Raw genomic sequence first — 20,936 nt, 5'->3', positions numbered from 1 at the left:
TGCTCCCATTTCCTCCCAGTTTCTTCATTCCACCATTTTATTCATTGCTCACCATCACCGTCTCCTTTAGCCTAACCGACATAAACATGGGACGTAAAACTTAAAGATTTCATTTCATTTTTTTCTGTGTGATAGCTATGATTTGATTCAGAACGAAATTACAATATACTATACAATTATTATCGTTTAATTTGCGCCCCGGTCTGTGATAAAAATGCAGGGAAAATCAGTGGAAAATCAGTGCCCGGGACGAGAGTATACAGCGGCACCCTCCTCCCTGTACATATGAGTAAAGTCGACAGACCAATCGCGAAGTGCCACCATAGTTCGCGGGAAGTGCAAGAAACTTTTCAAAAATAAATTCTGCTTTTCCTTAATTATGAGCACTTTTTATTACTGTTTTCTTCCATTTTATATACATCGTTTCTGTTTCTCTCCCCGAAGTCTGCGTCCCCTTTACTTCAGCGCCAGGGAGCCGTTGACTTGCTCGCCCACACCCACAGCACGATACTGTACATAAGAACACCCATATAAAAATATTTGGACGAGGCCCATCCAGACAGTAAATTTCCCACGCGTTCTATAGCTTGGAAACCGTATGTGGTGCGAAGCGAATGCGTTGGCGTGAGAGAGTAAGGTCCAGCAGAACTTTCCTAGTGCTCTCAGGAGCGTCGTGACAGTATTGGAAGATGGAAGTGGTTTCCTTTTCCAGCTCCAGCCGCGTGTGAAGTGCGAACAGTTAGACTATAAAGTTTTTGAATGCACAGGGCATAGTACCTATTCATCGACAAATTCAACCACAGTTGTTCCGGGCTTATGGACCTAACGTCATGAGGAAGCAGATGGTACGCTGCTGGTGTAGACAATTTGCAGCAGGACGCTAAAATGTGCATGAGGGGGAGCACAGAGAGAGGTCAACAGTCATCACAGACGATCTTTTGTGGACCTTGTTCGGGAAAGCATAATGCAGAATCGGCGCTTCATAGTAACGGAACTCAGCAGTCAGTTCCCGCAAATTTCCCTCTCCTTATTACCCACCATTGTCACTGCTCGTATTCACACGCAACGGGAGTATTATTTTTTTATTGTATTTTTTTTTCGTTTGTTCCAAAAGTACATATTTCAAACAGCAGTGTAGCGAACTACCCCTTCTTACATCACCGAATATATTCATAATGAAATCTAATGTGTAAAAACTTGTTTGCAATGTTTTAGTGCGTCTATTATTATTTAGCAAAGGGCCATATTTTTTTAAAAAAGATAAAAACCCCAGGATACTGGAATAAACCAGGTCAGATTACCCTAGGATCGAAAGTGTTAATAAAATAGAGCGTATCAATGGTTAGGAACGTTATTTTGTGTTTGATGTATAAGTACTCTGTCGGGCTTAGCGTTAGAGCGTTATTGGAAGTTATCTTTCCGAACATAAGACGCAGAATTTTCAGATTTTAAAAACGGACTATCTTCATTAAGAGTGATCATAATATCTCCCATTTACGCAGCAAGTACAACGTAAGGCACATATGCATTCCTACTGAATATTATGTATTTATATACTCCTCAATCCTATTGACCATCTTCCTCCGGATGCTTCAAATCAAGTGTATGATTTCTAAGTTCACTCACAAAAAAAACTATGATATTGAGTATATAAATGCCTACAATTGTCATTTCACAAACCTTCATAGCCCTCATAAGAAAAAAATCACAGGATGTAAAATCACAGGACCCTGCTGACTACTTTGCTAAAATATCTTTATAATAACAGCATGTTACTCATTCGAATTCCATGTTATTCTTTGACTGAAAATAAAAACGAACGACTCGAAACTATTGAAGCTACATTAATCGGAAGAACAACAAATAACAATAATAGAAAGAACAGGTCTGTCAAATTCGAAACACAAGAAAATATGTTAGATTCAATTTCGGTGTTGTAGGCTGTAAACAAACAATACAGAATTATACTTACCACCTTGCCGTGGCGAAGACATTTTTCACAATTTCCACTGCAGAAAGAGCTCCTCAATCTCTGAAATAAGAATGGTTTTGATATTATTTTAACACAACACATTAAACATTATTCGAATAGAATGAGAAAATAAAATGTTCCTATTGAGAAGATGGAAATAAAAGCGATTGAAAAACGAGCAGGGAAAGAGAATACTATGATTTTATGCATTGAGAGAGAAAAACATATTCTATTTCGTTATAGGAATACAGATTAATAAAGCTAAGCATATTTTTAACATACAAAAATATCGAAGAAGGCAAAAGGAAGTCGGCAAAATGTGTACTAATACAAAACCACAAAAGGAATCGAAGTTTTCTTTTTGGTCTGGTGCTGAGATTCAGTCTCCCATTAAAATCAAGAAGATCGGGTGGTCGCTCTGGAAACCTCATCCAAACCAGTTTACTTACACTAATTTCTCGCAAAGTCCTACTTAGAAAAAAGTACAATAATTATGTCTCCAACATTACAACTTCGTCTTTTTTGTAGAATTAAGAGCTTGTGATCTCTGATGAACTCAAGGAGAAATAAAACTAATATAATCAAGAACGTGAACTACGGTGGGAGCACCGTTACTGCCCAAAACATACCTGAATAATTCAATTATTATTTTTACAGAAACTTCTGTACTCAGTCGATACCTAATCATTTTCCTGCTCTTGAAGCAGTATCTTCGCACTCCATATCCTCGACTTATAGTACATCCACTGAAGTTAGGTCACTCTCGTCAGTTGTACCTGACCATCGTGCTCTTGGAGCTGACAATGTTTATACAATCTTCCTTTGTAATACAACCGCGTCAATTGCTTGCCTTGTGGCTTTTTCATTTAATAGGTGGTTTACAGAAGGCATTTAGCCCCAACTTTGGAAACAGGCTGACGTTATTCCAATCATTAAATCTGGCACTAAAACTAATGTAGTAAACTCTTCTTTCTTCGTTGTCAATTATTTGCGAAAAAAAATAATGAAGGACAGACTCTACAATTTCACAGCCCTTTATTTGAACTTCGCACAACATTGCTTCCTGCAACAGAAATCAAGCCTTACAAACCTATCAGAATTTCTTATTCATACTATAAGCTGTTTCAGGAAGTTCACAACTGGATGTGATATACTTAGATTTCTCAAAAGCTTTCAATAAAATTGACACCTGTCTTCTTAACAAGCTATTGAAAATATTTAATTGTCATAACAAATTAATTTCCGTGCTAAAGGATTATCTTATGTAATATATTGTTCTGCAGATTCAGCATCCAAATTTGTTCCAGTTCTTTTGTGGCTTCCCAGTAATGTTTTATAAACGGTGTTATTTCTTCGTTGCTTGGATGATCTCCCTTCCTTCCTCTCCTTACCATCTACGAACATTCTCCTCTTTGTTGATGATTGTAAAATTCTCCATAAAATATCTAGCATAGAAGATGCCCTATGACTCCAACAAATTCTTACTAAACTCACTGATTGGTGTGCGACTTGGAATTTAAAACTAAACTCTCTAAAATGTTTCACTCTTAGTATTTCTTTGAACAAAAATAAAATATACCATAGATGTTGTATTAATAACAGTCATATCGAAGGAGTTGCGACACACGTAGGCGCCGACTTTAGGGGGGCAGGGCACTTTTGCCCCCCCCAATATTTAAAGGTGGGGTCCTCGCCCCCCCAATATAATCCAGTTGGGGAAGAATTACCAAAGAAGAGCAAGAATTTCTGTCGTAAATTACGTCGTGCCTTTAATTCAATATTAGGAACAGCCTTCTTATTCGATAAAAAGCACAGTTTTCAAATCGGTGTTTAACCCTTTTAGGATTTCCACTTTTTGAGGTAAATTTTAGACTTTCACTCAAACAGCTACTGCTTCCTTACTATTTATCGTAGGATCGTGGAACATACCTCATTTTTCTCAAGATAGATCATACCTTCCAGCGGTACCACTCTCTTGTCCGTATTATTCAGAAGAAATAAGAAAATTGAAAAAAAAAAACATGAGATTTTTCGAAAAATATTCGAAATTTTTGTGCCCCTCTGGCCCGGGCCTGGGTTCACGTAGGGATTTGAATGTTTAAAGAAATCTTCTTATATACATAATACGTGCGCAAAATTTCGTTCTTGTACCTTGAAAACTGAGGTTGGGAGAAATTTTTGAAAGTCTGAAGGTGACCCACCTTTTCATATATGTATATAAATAGAGGAAGTTCGGGTATTATGGAATAGTCGGATAATATGGGGAATACCTCATTAGCTCGCCTGTAATGTGTTGCTTCCAAGCGGAGAGGAAAGAAACTACTACCTCACGTCCCCATGATGCTCTACAATCAGTCTCCATGTGATTGTGACATTCGTTGTGTTGGTAGACGTGAAAATCTGATTTCTTATTCAGGAATACTTTTACAGATGAGTGGTTTACAACCTGTATTTTCCTATTGAAATGTAATAGAACAACAATTCTTTATTTACTATGACGTTGGATATACAGAGGTAGTTTGATAAGCGTCATTATCCTATACGCCTTCGAATGCGTTTAATAGCTCTTTCGTTTCCAAGGTGGCGTGGAGGGCAATATGGAATACCCGCAAGAAAAGCATGGTATTCCGTATTCCGTATGGTATTCCGATTACAAAAAATCTATCGGTATTGGGCAATTAAACATACATTTATGATGACAAAATGCTAAGTGTATTTTTTATTACAGCAGATTTTCTGATGAAATGAAAAATGAAATCTTTGAGTTTTACGTCCCACGGTTATGCCGGTTAGGCTAAAGGAGACGGTGATGATTAGTAATGAATGAAATGGTTTACTTGGCGGGGGTTGGGATCGAACCCGGAACCCCAAGCACCAGAGGTGAACGCTCTACCACTGAGCCACCGCGGCCCCCAGATTTTCTGATGATACAAGGAGTGAGCTTGGTTCCAGAGTTCATCATGTTTAAAGTGAGCACACAATGACTGTGCCGATCCTGAAGCAGAGTATTATATTTATGACTTTTGCAAGTAATCACAATCAGTTATGGCTTGGCATTCAGAATTTTCATATATCGTCACTGTATTCATTGTATGTTCAACAGAAAACTCATTTCTTTTCTGTATAGCATTTGTATTCCATGCTCGACTATTTCATATTACCCTCCAAAGTGGTTTCTTTACAAATTATAAATTTTACCCACCCCTGTAACGAAACTTCTTTATCAAGATATGCATAAATAAAGCCAAATATGTAAGGCGTATACTTGTTTTCCTTTTTGTTTCAATGTGCAATTATTAACTGAGTTTCAAACGAAACAAAATTGGTACCGTATTCCATAATACCCCAACTTCCTCTATATATACCTAGGTATAAAATATTTTAAAAATGTACTGCGTCATTCCTATTTAGCCTACAATCATGGTTCAAACGCCATTTTCTTCAGTATAATAAGCCCTTTCCAACGGTATCACTCACATGTCCGTATCATATACTTAACCCAGATAATTAGGGAAAAACTCGGAAGTATTTTTGCAAATCCAACCAAAACATTTTGCCCCTCTGGCTTAGGCCTGGGTTGACGTAGGGATCTGATTTTTATTCTGAAAATACATTGGTATGTTCATAATACGTGTGCAAAATTCCAATCTTGTATCTTAAACACAAAGGGCAGAAAAATTGTTGAAAGTCTGAATTTAGGCTTTCTCTTTACACACACACACATACGTATATATTTATTATAAAAATTTACTGCGTCATTACTATTTAGCCTAGAGTCATGGCTTAAACGTTATTTTCTTTAGTATAACAAGCCCTTTCCAACGGTGCCAAACACATGTACGTATCGTATTCCTGAACCGGAAAAATCGGGAAAACTGAATTTTTTCTGAAAAAATCAGCCCCTCGGAACATTCGCGCCCGGACTCGGCTTCACGTAGAGATCTCAGAAAAAATTGAGAAATATCCAAAGGTACATACAATTCCAATCTGATATCGTGAAAACTACAGGCGTGAAAATTTTTTTAAATTTGTCTTAAGAAAAAGTAAAAAGTCACGCCCTTCCGCCCCCTCTTGGCGCAGCCAAGTTGACCATCCGTTCCAAAACGCATCTGGGGTGTTCTTTGGTCTATCCTTGATTTGACTAATAAAAAACTACTCAAGTACCTGTTACAGAACCTAAATAAGAGGTCAAAGACTATAGTACGCCATGGTAACAAAAGTTACCAAAAATTATAAAAGAGTTAATAAAGCACTGAAGCTTCAACCAACACTATGGTAACACTGATATGAGAAGTGAAGATCAATGTGGTGCAGTGAAGTTCCCAGAATTTGAACTTGAATTTGTTTTAATGCTTTTACACAAATTTGACTTCGGTCATAAATTTAGCAGTGGAGCGGATGCAGCAGACCGTGATCTGGAGGGAAGGGGGCCTTTATCCAGCAGTTGGTAGAAAACGGCTGAATATGATTATATATTTATTCATTGTTTTGGCCCCCCTAATATTTTCTTCAAGTCGGCGCCTATGGCGACACATAAAGATCTCGAAGTATTATTCGATGCGAAACTTACATTTGCTGATCACCTCACATTCACTATTAAGAGTGCTATGAGAATACCGAGTATGCTTTACAGATTCACTGAAATTCGCGATCTCAAATCACTCAGTATTTTCTTCAAAGCTTGCTCACCGATATGGAATATGGCCTGCGCTTCACACTTATCAGGTTTTGATTCTGTCCTTAACTTTTTTCTTGCCATTGCCAAACAAAGAGTTTCTTCAGTGCGTAGTCTTAATAAAATACAGCTCCTAAGCAAACTTAATGCACAAAATCCACTTATTCGAGGCATGGTGGCAGACTTACTGTTTCTCCATAAAATTATCAATTTAATAATTGACTCTGAATTACTGGTTTCCGTTCTCACTTTCCGTGTAGTTTCCCACCTTACTCGTACTCATATATTACTAACAAATTTAACACCTAGACTATCAGTCACACAATATTCTTTATACTTCAGACTGACATAATTGTAAAATTGTTTATCTTCAGATGTGGAGTGTAAAACGTGCATAGATCTGTATCCCAAACATTTATAAATAAATGTGTACTGTTGAAAATGGTGTAACTCTGAAAATTATTTAAAACGATTATAGTTTTCTTTCTTTTTTTATAGGATTATAACAATAGCTTTTAGGAGTTGTAATGACAAGTTCTCGCAATTACATGATATAAACAGTGTTGCAAACTTTAACATATCTCCAGACACGTTTCAGATATCGAAGTGCTGTTAACGGCAAAATAATTTATATTTTCACTGGAAATCATACATGTAACTAGATATAACACTTATCTAAGTTTTTTTTCGAAATAAAGCCTTTTTAAAACATTCAAATTTTCAAGCCCTGGTAATTTCGTTTCTATTCATTGAAAAGAAGTCATACCATGATCGTCGTATCCAACGATAAGGTACCTTCGATGTGCATTGTCCCGTTAATCTTCGTTGTGCTGTGTGTGTGGTAGAGGATTCTGAACTTTGGATGTTTGTGATACTAAACACCCCTAGTTTGCAACACTGAATAATAAAGTTGGTATTTTAAGTTTTTTTTTATTTGACACGTTGATTTGAAATATGCAATACTCTGACGTAGTGCCATTCGAACAGTTCTAACAGAAATTGTACTGGAACATATTTATATTGTGGGACCTTGAATAAAAAGTTGAAAGAAAATATTCAGAAAATGTTTCGTGTGGAGTGTTGTGCTGTATGGAGTGGAAACATGAAACATTACGCAAAAGTTGTGAAAACCAACTGGAAGCTTTCGAAATGTGGGTGTGGTGAAGGTTGGAAATAATCAGTTGGCTCAAGCGGATAACGAATGAGAGAGTATTAGAAATGGTGGGGGAGAAAAGAACAATTTTAGATATTAATGAGAAGAAGAAGCGAAACTGGTTGAGACACTACCAAGAAAAAATTTTATCATGACGGATCTGCTAGAGTGTATGGTGACAGGAAAGTAAGGGAGGGGGCGAAGAAGGGAGGGGGCGTACATTTAATGAACGATATCAAAAAAACAAAATTGTAGATGAGGACGAAGAGATTAGAGGAGGACCGTGGAACATGGAAGTTTTTCAGCTGCAGCAAGAAACCTATCAATAAGAGAGGAATACCTATGATTATGCTTCCAATAATTTTTTGTTGAGTAACCGAGGATCTTCAGTTAAAGCTGCTTCCAAAGAGCTTGTCAGCTATTCGGCTAATTAGACCAAACTTAAGCAGACTATCTGCCTGTCGCATACAGACATGAAATAGAGTACGGTTATTAAGATTGTTTCTTAAACAACTCATATTTTTCACTTGAATCCAACTTTCTCAATATGTCCTTTTTTTATATATTGTTATAGAATTCACTGCAAAGTAAATCGAAAATTTACTTTACACAGCATCAATGTAGGTACTGTTGACTCATGCATCAAACCTATATCATCAGCCGAGCTGCACTAGCTGTTGACAACACTACTACTTTGAACCTGAAAAACAGCGATTTGAAAGCTGTAGAGAACACACCTCATCTCCACTCGCAAAATACTAATGAGAGATTGTTCGGTTCTAAGATGATGGCCAATGTTTCATGAAACGGAGGGCATTCTTGTGAGATAGACTCTAGCAAACGGCAATACAGAGTGAGCACAGAAACAGTCCCAGGTTTAAAATTAGTGAAAATTTAATATGCGAAGGAATATTTGGCTGAAATTTTGAACAGTGGTACATAAACTCAAAAAGTTTCTGTAGCAATAATTGAAATCACAAAAACTCGATGTGCGCGCCACCTGTAACGCGGGAAATATCGAGAGCGTAATCTAGCTTTAACCACACGTTGTGAAGCATATCCGATGTGATGGAGTTGACAGCGTTACTGATGCGTTCTCGGAGATCGTTCAGAGTTAAGGGTAGTGAAGGTGCATACACTTCTTTTATAAATCCCCACAGAAAGAAGTCACAAACAGTGAGGTCAGTTGATCTTGGAGGCCACTTGCAAAGAACTTGATCATTGACTCCAGAGCGCCCTATCCATCGGTTTGGGAGGTTCTCGTTTAGAAACCTGCGTAAGCACGATGCCAGTGTGGCGGCGCTCCATCTTGTTGTTGAACGAAGTCGTCTATCTCTACATTACTAAGTTGCGGAATCAACCAGTTACGTAGCAATACTAAGTAACTTTCACCTGTAATTGTTTGTTCCTGAAATAAGAACGGACCGTGCACCCGACGATCTGATACTGCACAAAAAACATTGATTTTCGGTGACTCACGTTCCACATTTACAGTTGCATGAGGATTCTGGGTTCCCCATATCCTTACATTCTGTCTATTCACCTTTCCACTTAAGCGAAATGTCGCTTCATCGCGGAAAATGATCCTCGTCTGAAAGTTTTCGTCGTCTTCCATGAAATTTTGCATAGTCTCACAGAACTCAAGGCGCTTTACCTTGTCTTGTGGGTATAAGTTCTGAACGAACTGCAGTCGGTAACACCGTAAACGCTTGCGTAAGATCTTGGTTACTGTTATTTGTGTCATCTGCAACTCTCTGCTAGCTTTACGTGTAGACTTCTGTGGGCTGTGGACGAAGGCTGCTCTTACGCGTTCCACAGTTTCCTCGGAGACTGGACGTCGCCCTGAATGTCCTTTTCTTTGATCACAAATGCACCCCGTCTCAATAAACGTTCTATGATACTTCACAATGGATTTGTGTGTGGGTGGATCAGCATTAAATTTTCGTTTGAAATCAGGCTGCACTCTCACAAAACTGCTTGTTTTTGCAAATTGTAAAACGCACCAGCATCGTTGCTGTGGGGTGAGCGCCATTTTCGATGTTACTGCCCTCTAGTTGCCCTGGTCAGAACTAGGATTCTGAAAAGATAGATGGGGAAATACTTTGAGTTTACTGAGCTCTGTACAAAATTTCATGTAAATATTCAATTAAATGTTAATTACATGGCACTTTAAAATCAGGTACTGTTTCTGTGCTCACGCTGTACTATTGAGAGCTATTAAGACGTTTAAGTGAAAACATGTGATATCGTCGTGAAAACTTATTTAAAATGGTTCTGATACACCATGATAACATACAGTCCATAGGTATAACCAGCGCCCATAACTTACAGTTTTTCTGAGGGAAAGGGGACAAGCATTAATACGCGTATGACGGCCACCTAGAAAGGTTGTTTCCCTATTTCTTGGGCCTCCTCATTTCATCTTTCTCTCACTCTTTATGGAATCCCGCAGTCTGTTGGCCTTCCCGCACGGCAAGGTCTGGGGGGGTCATTAGTTTCGCCCCTGGGCCCATTTCATACATGACAAATTAATTAAGGGCACAATATTGACAAATCTCAAAGCCATATTAATACATATTATTTCTAGGGCATCTAATAATAGACATGTTTACTGAAATGGGCCCTAGACTAATTTTTGTTTTATTTACCTTTTGTGTGCTCTTTCTTTACGTAATGTAGTTAATGCTTCATTTATAATTTTATGTACGTGTCGTGTATGGAGGAAAAAATGTCTTAAAATGGGCCCCCATTGAACGGCGGGGAACTTCCCTGTGGGGCAGTTGCCTGATACTCCCCACAAGTTACGGCCCTGGATGTAACAACAGACTATATGAGAAATAAACCTACAGCTTAACGTAGGCCTTGAACCACATGAGCTCCCGCCGGAAATCGAAATCGGGTCTCCCACACCAAAGACGCGTATAATGGTAATATAATTGATTTTGAGTTTATCGCCCTATTCAGCAACGAGGCTATATGAGAAGTGAACCTACAGCTTAACTTAAGCCCCGAAACACATGAGCTCCCGACGGGAATCGATCCGGGTCTCCTACGCTAAAGATACTACTACTACTACTACTACTACTACTACTACTACTACTACTACTACTACTACTACTACTATTACTACTACTACTATTACTACTACTACTGCCACTACTACTACTACTACTACTAATAATAATAATAATAATAATAAGAAGAAGAAGAACTGCGTTCTGGTAGTGATGAAGGAGGTATTAGGGCTGATAGTGATCTCTCCTTGAGACCAGAACTCCGGATTTATTTGCACGTTTACGAAAATACTATAAAAGTGTATACTATAAAAGTGTACGGCAAAAATATGAAAAAGTAAGAGTAGCGAGTGGGATTCGAACCAAGTTCATAAGTAGTAAATGCGCACAGAAAGGTTAAGCTTAGAACGCATGGCTATCGAAATAACTATGAAGTTTCATTCACATTTTATGGATAGAGAACGAACTTCTTAACAACTCTCCCGCCTTTTCTTTTTTAACGAATAGTGTGGTCGAAAAGCGTGTGTGCTTTACTTACAACCAAGTATTCTGTATTTATCAAATACTATGATGTTCTAAATGTATCATTACATTAAGTTATAAGAAGAGAACAGAGTATTTCATGCAGTAAACTGTGAGCTTTGTTTGAAGTCCCGTTATCTTTTTCCCTTTGTCTTCCCCTGCCATTACGTCGACTACGCTGTTGCCAAACCTACAATTTTAAGAGACTTAGATATATTCGAGCATGAAATTATATTTTGGAGAAGTAGACCTATAGATTGCGAAGTGATTTTGCTTAGAATGGCTGAAGAGTTGTATCCATTTTTCTTCACTCAATAGCTTTTTGTCCTCTTCTTCCTCTTCTCTTTCACACTTTAGAAGTTCAAAATTTTTAGGAACGATAACTTCGTCAAAAAAGTTCAGCTATATTTATCATAGCTTTACCAACATTTTTGTTTACCTTTCCTCCACTTTCTTTATATTATCTCAACAGATAACACTTTCGTCGATCCAGATAAAGTCATTGGCATCACCAAAACTATTCCCCCAAAATTCTACGTAACATATACACCTATCATAGAAAACCTTGAAGCCATTTTGTATGATTATATGATATACCTAACTTTTTTCTTGCATGTTTTTTTTTTTAATGCACCAACAAGTACAAAATTACAATTTATTTTTTCTTACAGATTTTCTTTCAATTTTTGAAGTGTAGGCCTATCTGGAACATCAGTGGCATTTGATTTGTTTCTCTCTCCATGGGTAACACAGTTTTGTTAAACAAAGATAACTGATCGTGAACAAACTATAGCTACAACTCACCTTGTTCATCATCAAAAAGTTTGTTATTAGAGCTGGACATATTTCTTCTGAGCTAAACACTCTTTCAGGCCTTAAAAATTTGCAAAATTCTCTCAGTTGCTGGTATCAGTGAGAGAAATCTTGTATTCGAATGCTGCAAAACCTTCTTTCAGCTGTGTCACACATACAGTGTAGATGTGAAATTATTTGTGAATTTTAAATACTAATGCTTCCAATTGAATAGGAAGGACATTAACCGCTGCTTGAATAGAATTATGTACAATGTGGGCACCACAACCAATACCATTAATGGATCTATCGAGCTCGTTCTTGATATGAGTGAATACCGGTACGTTATTTCTTCCTCCTTTCTTTACTCCCCCAATGTTCGTATTCAAATTGTCGCAACAGGAACCAACAATTTTGTGTTCCAAGTTATTTTATCGGATGACTGAGAGATGATGATTTGACAACATCGCTACAGTTTTACCAACAGGTTTAAAATCCAGCAGCTCAACCAGAATCCCAAATTCGTGTTTGAAATACCGTACAACAATAGGCACGATTTTTATTTATTTTCTGTTTGAAGCATCTATACTCTTTGCAAAAAAAAAAAAAAAAAAAACAAACAAAAAAAAAACTTGCTTTCTCCAAACCTTTATGTAGCTACTCCAATGCCAAAGGTGAGATTATTTACCACAAAATTTAGGCTCAAAAAACTGTAAAATTAAGTTTGAAGAGTATGTATTTGAGTTAAAACTCAGGCTCTGGTTTGACATATGACAACCAAAGTTGGCTTCTTTTGCGTTTAAGTTCAATTCATTGTCCAAACAATTGCTACACTTAAAAAAACAAAATTTGAGTCCCACCTGCAGATAATAAACTACCTTTGTGTCTTTAAATGGTCGGTTATTTTTGAATGGCTGCAAGAGCTACCGGAATTACCGATCCACACTTTTCACATTTAACCTTATCATCTGTTGTACATACCTTTTTTAGAAAAGGGAATTCACTTTGCAATCTCTCGAAAAACTTACACGATCTTTTTGGCGTTCTTGCTGACACAATGTACAGGCATGTGAAAGTATAACACAAATCTTAACTACTGTAGCAGCACGATATTCACACTATCACAGCCATTAGCAGAAGACTGAACGTAGACCTCTTCCTCATCTTCCTTTTTTTGATTGGGCCAACGTCATCCAGGAGTAACTTCATGCACTATAGCACACGTAATTTCCCTATTGTTCTGGTATGGGACGTCCATGGTGCTAGAAATACACTGGAGTACTTAGCATATGTACACTCCCATTTTTTGTATATATATATATATATATATATATATATATATATATATATATATATATATATATATACAGGGTGTCTCACCTAACTTTGCGACCTGAAATATTTCCGAAATGACAAAGAAAAATTGACAAATCTAGTTACACAAGAATGTACCCATGCTAGAGACCTATAAGCTGCTGTAAACAACAAGTGCTTCCAAGGGCCCCATCATAGGGCACCAGGGGCCAACTTCAAACTTTCAAATGGAAAACCTCTAATTTTATTGGAAATTGTGATTCTGCAATCATACCTAAGGAACTTTTACTTGAAGCACTTTTACGTTATTCTAATAGATGGCGCTCTAATCGCAAAAAAAAAATAATAATCGTATGAACGTCTTCTAGCTTCCCGACCTCAAATATTTCCGAAATTACAAAACATGTGACAAATCTAGTAATGTAAGAATGCCCACGTGTCAGTGGCCTATAAAATTCTCTAAAAATAATTGTCTCCAGGGTCCCATCATAGGGCCCCAGGGGCAAATTGAAAATTTCAAATAGAAACCCGATATTTCTATTGCAGATTCTGATTCTCAGATAAAAACTGAGCAACTTTTACTTGAAACACTTTTTCCTTATTCTAATAAATGTCGCTGTAATAGCAATAAAATGAATATTATCGTACCTATGTCCCCTAACTTTGCGACCTTAAATATTTCCGAAACAACAAAAAATGTGACGAATTTAGTAATGTAAGAATGAACACATGTCAGTGGCCTATAAAATTCTGTAAACAACAGGTGCCCCTAGGGGCCCCATCATAGGGCGCCTTGGACAACTTCAAAATTTCAAATTGAAACTCCCTATATTTATTGCATATTCTGATTTCCAGATGAAAACTGAGCAATTTTTGCTTGAAACACAATTTTTCGTTGTTCTAATAATGTTGCTGTAATTACAAAAAATGAATATCATCGTACGTTCGTCCCCTAACTTTGCGACCTGGAATATTTTCGTAATAACAAAAAATGTAAAAAAATCTAGTAATGTAAGAATGAACACATGTCAGTGGCCTATAAAATTCTGTAAACAGCAAGTGTCCCAAGGGGTCCCATCATAGGGCTCCAGGTTTCAACTTCAAAATTTCGAATTGAAACCCCACATTTTATTGCAGATTCTGATTCTACAATCAAAACTAAGAAACTTTTACTTGAAGCACTTTTTCGTTATTCTAATAGATGGCGCTGTAATCGCAAAAAGTGAATATCATCATACGTACGTCTCCTAACTTTGCGACCTGAAATATTTTCGAAATAACAAAGAATGTGACAAGTCTAGTCATATAAGAATGTACACATGTCAGTGGCCTATAAAATTCTGTAAACAACAAATGCCCCTAGGAGTCCCATCATAGGCCCTCAGGGTCCAACTATAAAATTTCAAACGGAAACCCCGTAATTCTATTACAGATTTTGATTGGCGGATGAAAATTGAGCAACTTTTACTTGAGACACTTTTTCGTTGTTCTAACAGATGGTGCTGTAATCGCAAAAAAAATATCATCGTCCGTAGCCTACGTCCCTTTACTTTGCGACCTCAAATATTTCCGAAATAGCAAACAATGTGACAAATTTAGTTACGTAAGAGTGTACACATGTCAGTGGCCTATAAAATTCTGTAAACAATAAGTGCCAACAGGGGTCCCATCGCAGAGCCCTAGGGTTCAACTTGAAAATTTCAAATAGAACCCACCTATTTTTATTGCACACTCTGATTCTACGATCAAAACTAAGCAACTTCTACTTGAAACATTTTTCGTACTCTAATAGATGGCACTGTAATAGAAAAAACGAACATAATCGTACCGTATATAACCTAAGGCTGTTGATAAACTAAATACCTCGGAAAAGGCACTTACAAATTAAGTAGGCCTACGTGTCCAATGATTTTAAAAATTATGTTCAACTAACATAAAATGAAGTTGCCTTCATCTTTCCAAAATTCCAAATAGAAATCCTCTGCATTAATGCAGACCAAAATTACGCAACTTTAAGTAGTTTTTCGTTGTCCTCCTAGATAACATCCAAATTGCAATAATAATAATAATAATAATAATAATAATAATAATAATAATAATAATAATAATAATAATAATAATAATAATAATAATTTGTACCTCACCTCAGCTTGATAAATGAAAAGCTGGTTCTAGAACTGAACATGCTATAGCACGGCCAACAAGAGATGGTCTCTGACGTTTCTTACCACATGCGGTGGGACATTGCAGCCCCTACTTTGATACCAGTGTTACCAACCACGATCACTCTGTCTTATACCATTAATTAAATTGCCACTACAGTTGCACCGAAAAAACCTTAACACGCGAGTAGTGACAATGTCACTGCGAGCTGTCAGAGACGTTCTCTTACTGGACGCACTATAGGTTATGTTGGTGCTAAGAGTTACAAACAAATAAAATTAGAACAGGTTTGTAACAATATTCTTCAAGAACTGAGATTTTCTCCTGTGAGCTTGTGGACACTATCAAAGTTGATTGAATCTATCTCTCTCTTGGGACACGAAGTTTCAATTAATAATATGACATAAAGTCAAAAGAGAATAAAGTTATTCATTTTTGTCATGTTTATGTAGATATGTATAATGAGAATTGGATTTGAATATAGACCATGTGATTTTACCTGAGAGGTAAAAGTGAAAGTGAACAAGTAATGTTGATCGGTGCATCTATTAAAATTTAAAAGGACATCATCATTTTGTTGTTATGGTTATGTAGATGCGCATATTTACGATTTGATTTGAAACTGTATGTAATTCCACCTGAGAAGTAAAAGTAAATATGAACATTTAAAATTGATCGGTATATCTAAGAGTGCAAATGCAGTCTTATAAATTTAGTGGAACAAATAACATTTGACCAGAAGACACGTGAGACCCCTATGTCATGTTCTGTAAATACTTAAGGTTGATTGTAAATTACGGTCCAGCAATGTAGAAGCCATTAGATATTGGTACCAGTAAGCATTATTACAGAGAATATCTGAACACTCAAGCTGTATTTCTACTGTATTTCAACTGGTTTGTATAAGACCTCTCAAAGTAAAGGTCTAACGCTCTCGATGATACGGGGATGAGGCAATCACCAAAGGTCATGCGCTGAAGTAAGGGAAATATTTAACGAAAAAATTCGCGTTCCACACAATTCCATTTCGAGTCTACTGGCGAGTGCATCGTAACATGCTTCGAGGAAACGGTAACTATGAAGGATTTTAACATTTCTGCTAGACCGAAATCGGCGAGAAGCAGCTTGATGTTGCAGTCATTTGTTGAAAATACTCAACATAGCATTCATAAAGTTGCGAAAAAGCATGACATTTGTTACATGTCTGGGAAAAGAATGTTGAAGAAAGTGAAGTTCCACTCATACAAAATTCATGTAACACGTCAGCTGAATGAAGATGTCTTTGCTGTCAAATCAAACCTGCAATTATATTTGTTAATATAACCGGTTAGGTTGAACGTGCCTTCATCAGAAAACACAATGCTGGTAAGAAAAGTAGGATCATCATTGATTTGTTTCATCATATCTTCACAAAATTCTACACGGCGATCAATCTCATTGGTCCTTTCGAACACAATCTACATCCTGAAAAATTGAATGTCTGGGCGGCAGTGCTAAATATAAAATAATTGGTCCTTTTTTAATTAATAACAATTTCACTTCTGAACTGTGTGAAGAGATGTTTCGATATGAAGCAGTTCCACCAATGAGAGACACTGCAGATGACAATTTTGTCCGCAGACGGTTTCAGCAAGATGTGCAGTACCGCACAACAGTGTAAATATGCGGTAATTTCTTAACACAAATTTCCTGAATAGCGTATTAGCTGAACAGGCGAGATTGGGTGGCCCGCTTGTTCTTTGTTCCCCTAATTTATCGCCACTAGACTACTTTTTCTGGGTTTATCTAAAAACCCGGGTATACCAAACAATGTCAACCACTTTGGATAATCTTCGTCAAAGGGTTATTGACGATTTTGCTGTTATTGAACTGGACGTCATCAGGAATACAGTATTTATGTTTTATCATCGAATTACTCACTACCAGACCAACAAAGGTACGCAGTTTGAACATATGTTGCAAAACATCAGTTACACTTTGTTCATCTGCCAAATTTAGACAACCAAGTCATGAGAGGCAAGGGGACTCATGATAATCAAGTTCTTCGGAAAAGAAAACGGGAAGACACTATGTGGTTGGTAAAGCCGATGTGTAGTTACGCATTCCGTAACTAAGGTAACAGTAAATCTAGATAAGCAGGAAATGAAAAAAGGACGGTTTTTTTATTCTCTACTGTCATGTGAAACGGAATTCTCAACGAAGTTAAGGTTATGTTAGATCCAAATGTATCAGTCACCTCTCCCTAACAATTTAACTGAACTTTGATAACACTTTTAAGGAACAGATGCATGGGTGTAGCCACGGAGTGGCCCATCCGGGCCAGGCCCCCCAAATGATTTTCTGACCCCCCCCCAAATGACCAGCTTCTAAAACATCATTGTGAGATTACCTCGCTTGTCATTTGAAAATCACAACGTTTACATATAATTAATAATTTACGGTAAAATAGTATGGTATCTTCTCCTTATACCAATCGGAAAATAGTATGGTTTATTTTATTTTATTTTTTATTTTTTTTTACAGCAGATTACACAATTTACTGCGATTTATATTTGACACTTTGAAGACAAACGTTTCAACAATTTACTGTAAATACTGCCATAAAACAATGATACTAAACTCATTTGTAAGTAAGCCTGCATTACATTTTTTTATATGCTGTAACTAGTATTTAAACAGCATCAAAGAAATATGTTCAGTAACTAAACAAACTGAGTTATTAACCTTTGAAATCAGGAAGAACATTTACAATAGCCCTGTATATTAATTAAGTTCCTTTGCGCTTTATCCAGGTTTTGTAAATTTGCTCTACTGTGAAATCTCTTTTGTAATTTGTGCTTTTACGTACTAGTGTGAAATGATTTTACTTAATATGCCACATGATATTTAAAAAAAAATATTGGTCTACTTGACCTTCACAATTCTAGCGAAAATATTTGTTGTTACAAAACACAAACATTTTCCCTTCCATATCGTAATGGTCTACTACGGTCGCATTGAAATGTAAATAAAAGCAATTTTGTTTTATGCTAACCCTTTCTAAAATATTGTTCACGTATTTTGTGCTACATAAATATGTATTTTCCGAATTCTGTGTTCCCCAAATGACGTTCCTTACAGATATGTTCTACATTTACACTCAGAATTAAACGTTTATGAATTACTTTGGTTTAGGTTAGGTTAGGTTAGGTTAGGTTTTAGGGAGACAAAACTACGTAGGAAACAGAATGTTTACAGGAGATATGAGTTCATGTTACGGAAGGGTAATTGATGTGTGAGGAACAGTGGCGGCGATTGGACGTTAAAAGTGGGGGAGGCAAGACATGATCTAGATATTCGATGAAAGGTTGTGTAACTAATACGATACTGTATTTTTCAGTTAAAATATGGCATATCGTGTTTCATATTTTAATAAGTAAATTGACAGAGCAATGCAAGTACGTACTAGCCCTTTTACTCTTAAAGAACAAAAACATAAGAATAGATTGGATACCTTGCTCATGAACATCGTAAAATTCAGTCTAGAAAATTGTGTGATTAGGTTATTCAATAACAAATTTGCGAAACAAATAAATGGAAAGGATAAAATTAATTACAGTAATAAATAATGAAGCATGTTTTGTAGAAGTTTTATTAAAACTGGGGATTAAAGTACAACTTATATTTTTAATTCCACACATGACATTAAATGTACGTTATTACTCTTAGAAAATGAAAGACAGTATACTACGACATTTAAAGAAATAAGCAATTGCAATATTAATTGCTTTGGATTGCAATTAAAATGCAATTCCTGTAGCTATCTTAACACCACGGGAAGAAAAATAACCAATATGTACTCACACAACAGCAAATATTATATGACACCATTTTTTGTATGAACCAGTAATAGATAGAAAAACTTTACGTTTCCAAATGAGACTATATATATTAAGGAGTCATTTCAAATAAGTGGGGGCAACTGCCACCTCTTCCCCCCTAATCGCCTCCCATGGCGAGGAAAATATTAGCACATATGTTTTAGAAAGCCGTGGTCAACTTATAGAAACCGTGAGGGCATGTACAAATTTAAGTTACCGTGAAATACCTAACCTAACCTAACCTAACTTGAACTAATCTAAACTAACCTAAGTTAAACTAAACTAAAATAGCCAATAATTAACAAAATAATAACAATTTTGGGTAAGTTTAGAAATGCCCCTTCGTCTTTTACGAAAGGAAAATTTAGAGGAGAAATGAGTTAAAAAAATATTTATTGGTAGTTCTTATGTAATATATTTCGGTATGTAAGTTTGGCAGTGAAGTAATGTTTAATATGAGAAAAGATATGTAGAAGTGAGTATTATTTGCAAGACGCGGAAGGTTTCGATGATTCATCAGCATGGTAGTCTTATAGGATAGCAAATCGGTGCGTTGAATGTCATATTTCTGTCTTTACTTTTAGAGAATTATATAAGAATAATGAAGAGAATCTATTAAATTTTTATGAGAATTACGGATTACTGAATTTAAGTTATAGTTAAAGCTTCTGTGTGAACGGAATCTAGTCACTGTTCTAGTCTAACTGACCGTAAAGTCTTACGGGTTACCCTTATCTGACATCAACTAATCTAACCTAACCTAACATAGCCTAACTTAACAATTTTGAATGTTTTAATTATTTTGTAGGTTTGAAACTGGAGGGCACCTCTAAATTTAAGCCACAATTTTACCAAAATATGCTGGTTTCCAACAAGCCGAAATATACCATTATTTTTGTTGATGGCCAAGATTTTGCCAATAAATGTTTGCACTCAATGTGAAATAGGTTCAATATTTTTGAATCAATTCAATCATAAGTATTCACAAGTACGCCAACAATTCGAAAATTATACAAACCATAACGTGTATTGTCCATTAGATGTTATTCTCTTCCACTCAGCAAATGAATAATACAAATGTATTCAGAAATAAATTCTTCCATATAAACATATTTTTCGTAACCTCAATTGAATTCTTGTATTTTCAGATACAGATCTAGGTTCCAATCACCTATATCACTGACAAGGGACATATGAGAACTGTGACAGATAGATGTTTATGAAAATTGGTACTCTGACTAATTATCTATCCCTAATCATCGTAGTGATAGTCACTCGCTAAGTAAATGTCTTGTTTACCTGCTATGTATAATTAGTGATGGGCAGTGGGAGTATTGCCGGTAGGAAGGAAAATAAAAAATGGAAATATTCCCTGGTTTTTCCCTGTCATATAAATTCCCGGGAAGGAATTTATTTCTTTTTCTTTACTTTCTTTTCAAAATTATATGAATCACGCAACTAATTACTTTAT

General features: G+C 36.3%; 1 protein-coding gene across 2 annotated transcripts in view; it reads right to left on the bottom strand.

Annotated features, from left to right (window-relative positions):
* Positions 1–20,611, bottom strand: part of LOC145674831 (phospholipid scramblase 2-like) — a 250,779-nt gene extending 230,168 nt beyond the window's left edge. For both annotated transcript variants that reach the window (XM_081745054.1, XM_081745055.1), the window contains exons 1-2: positions 20,484–20,611; positions 1,973–2,032 (exon numbers count right to left, since the gene is read on the bottom strand). In XM_081745054.1, coding sequence (XP_081601180.1) covers positions 1,973–1,994 — 22 coding nt within the window. In that variant the 5' untranslated portion in view covers positions 1,995–2,032; positions 20,484–20,611. The remainder of the gene's footprint in view (positions 1–1,972; positions 2,033–20,483) is intronic.
* Between the last annotated feature and the right edge of the window lie 325 nt (positions 20,612–20,936).

The sequence above is a fragment of the Thermobia domestica genome, chromosome 18 (genome assembly GCF_964235325.1).
Source record: "Thermobia domestica chromosome 18, izTheDome1.hap1.1, whole genome shotgun sequence".
NCBI classification, from domain to species: domain Eukaryota; kingdom Metazoa; phylum Arthropoda; class Insecta; order Zygentoma; family Lepismatidae; genus Thermobia; species Thermobia domestica.
The sequence above is the reverse complement of the archived record's forward strand: the minus strand, read 5'-3'. Positions and strand labels throughout refer to the sequence as shown.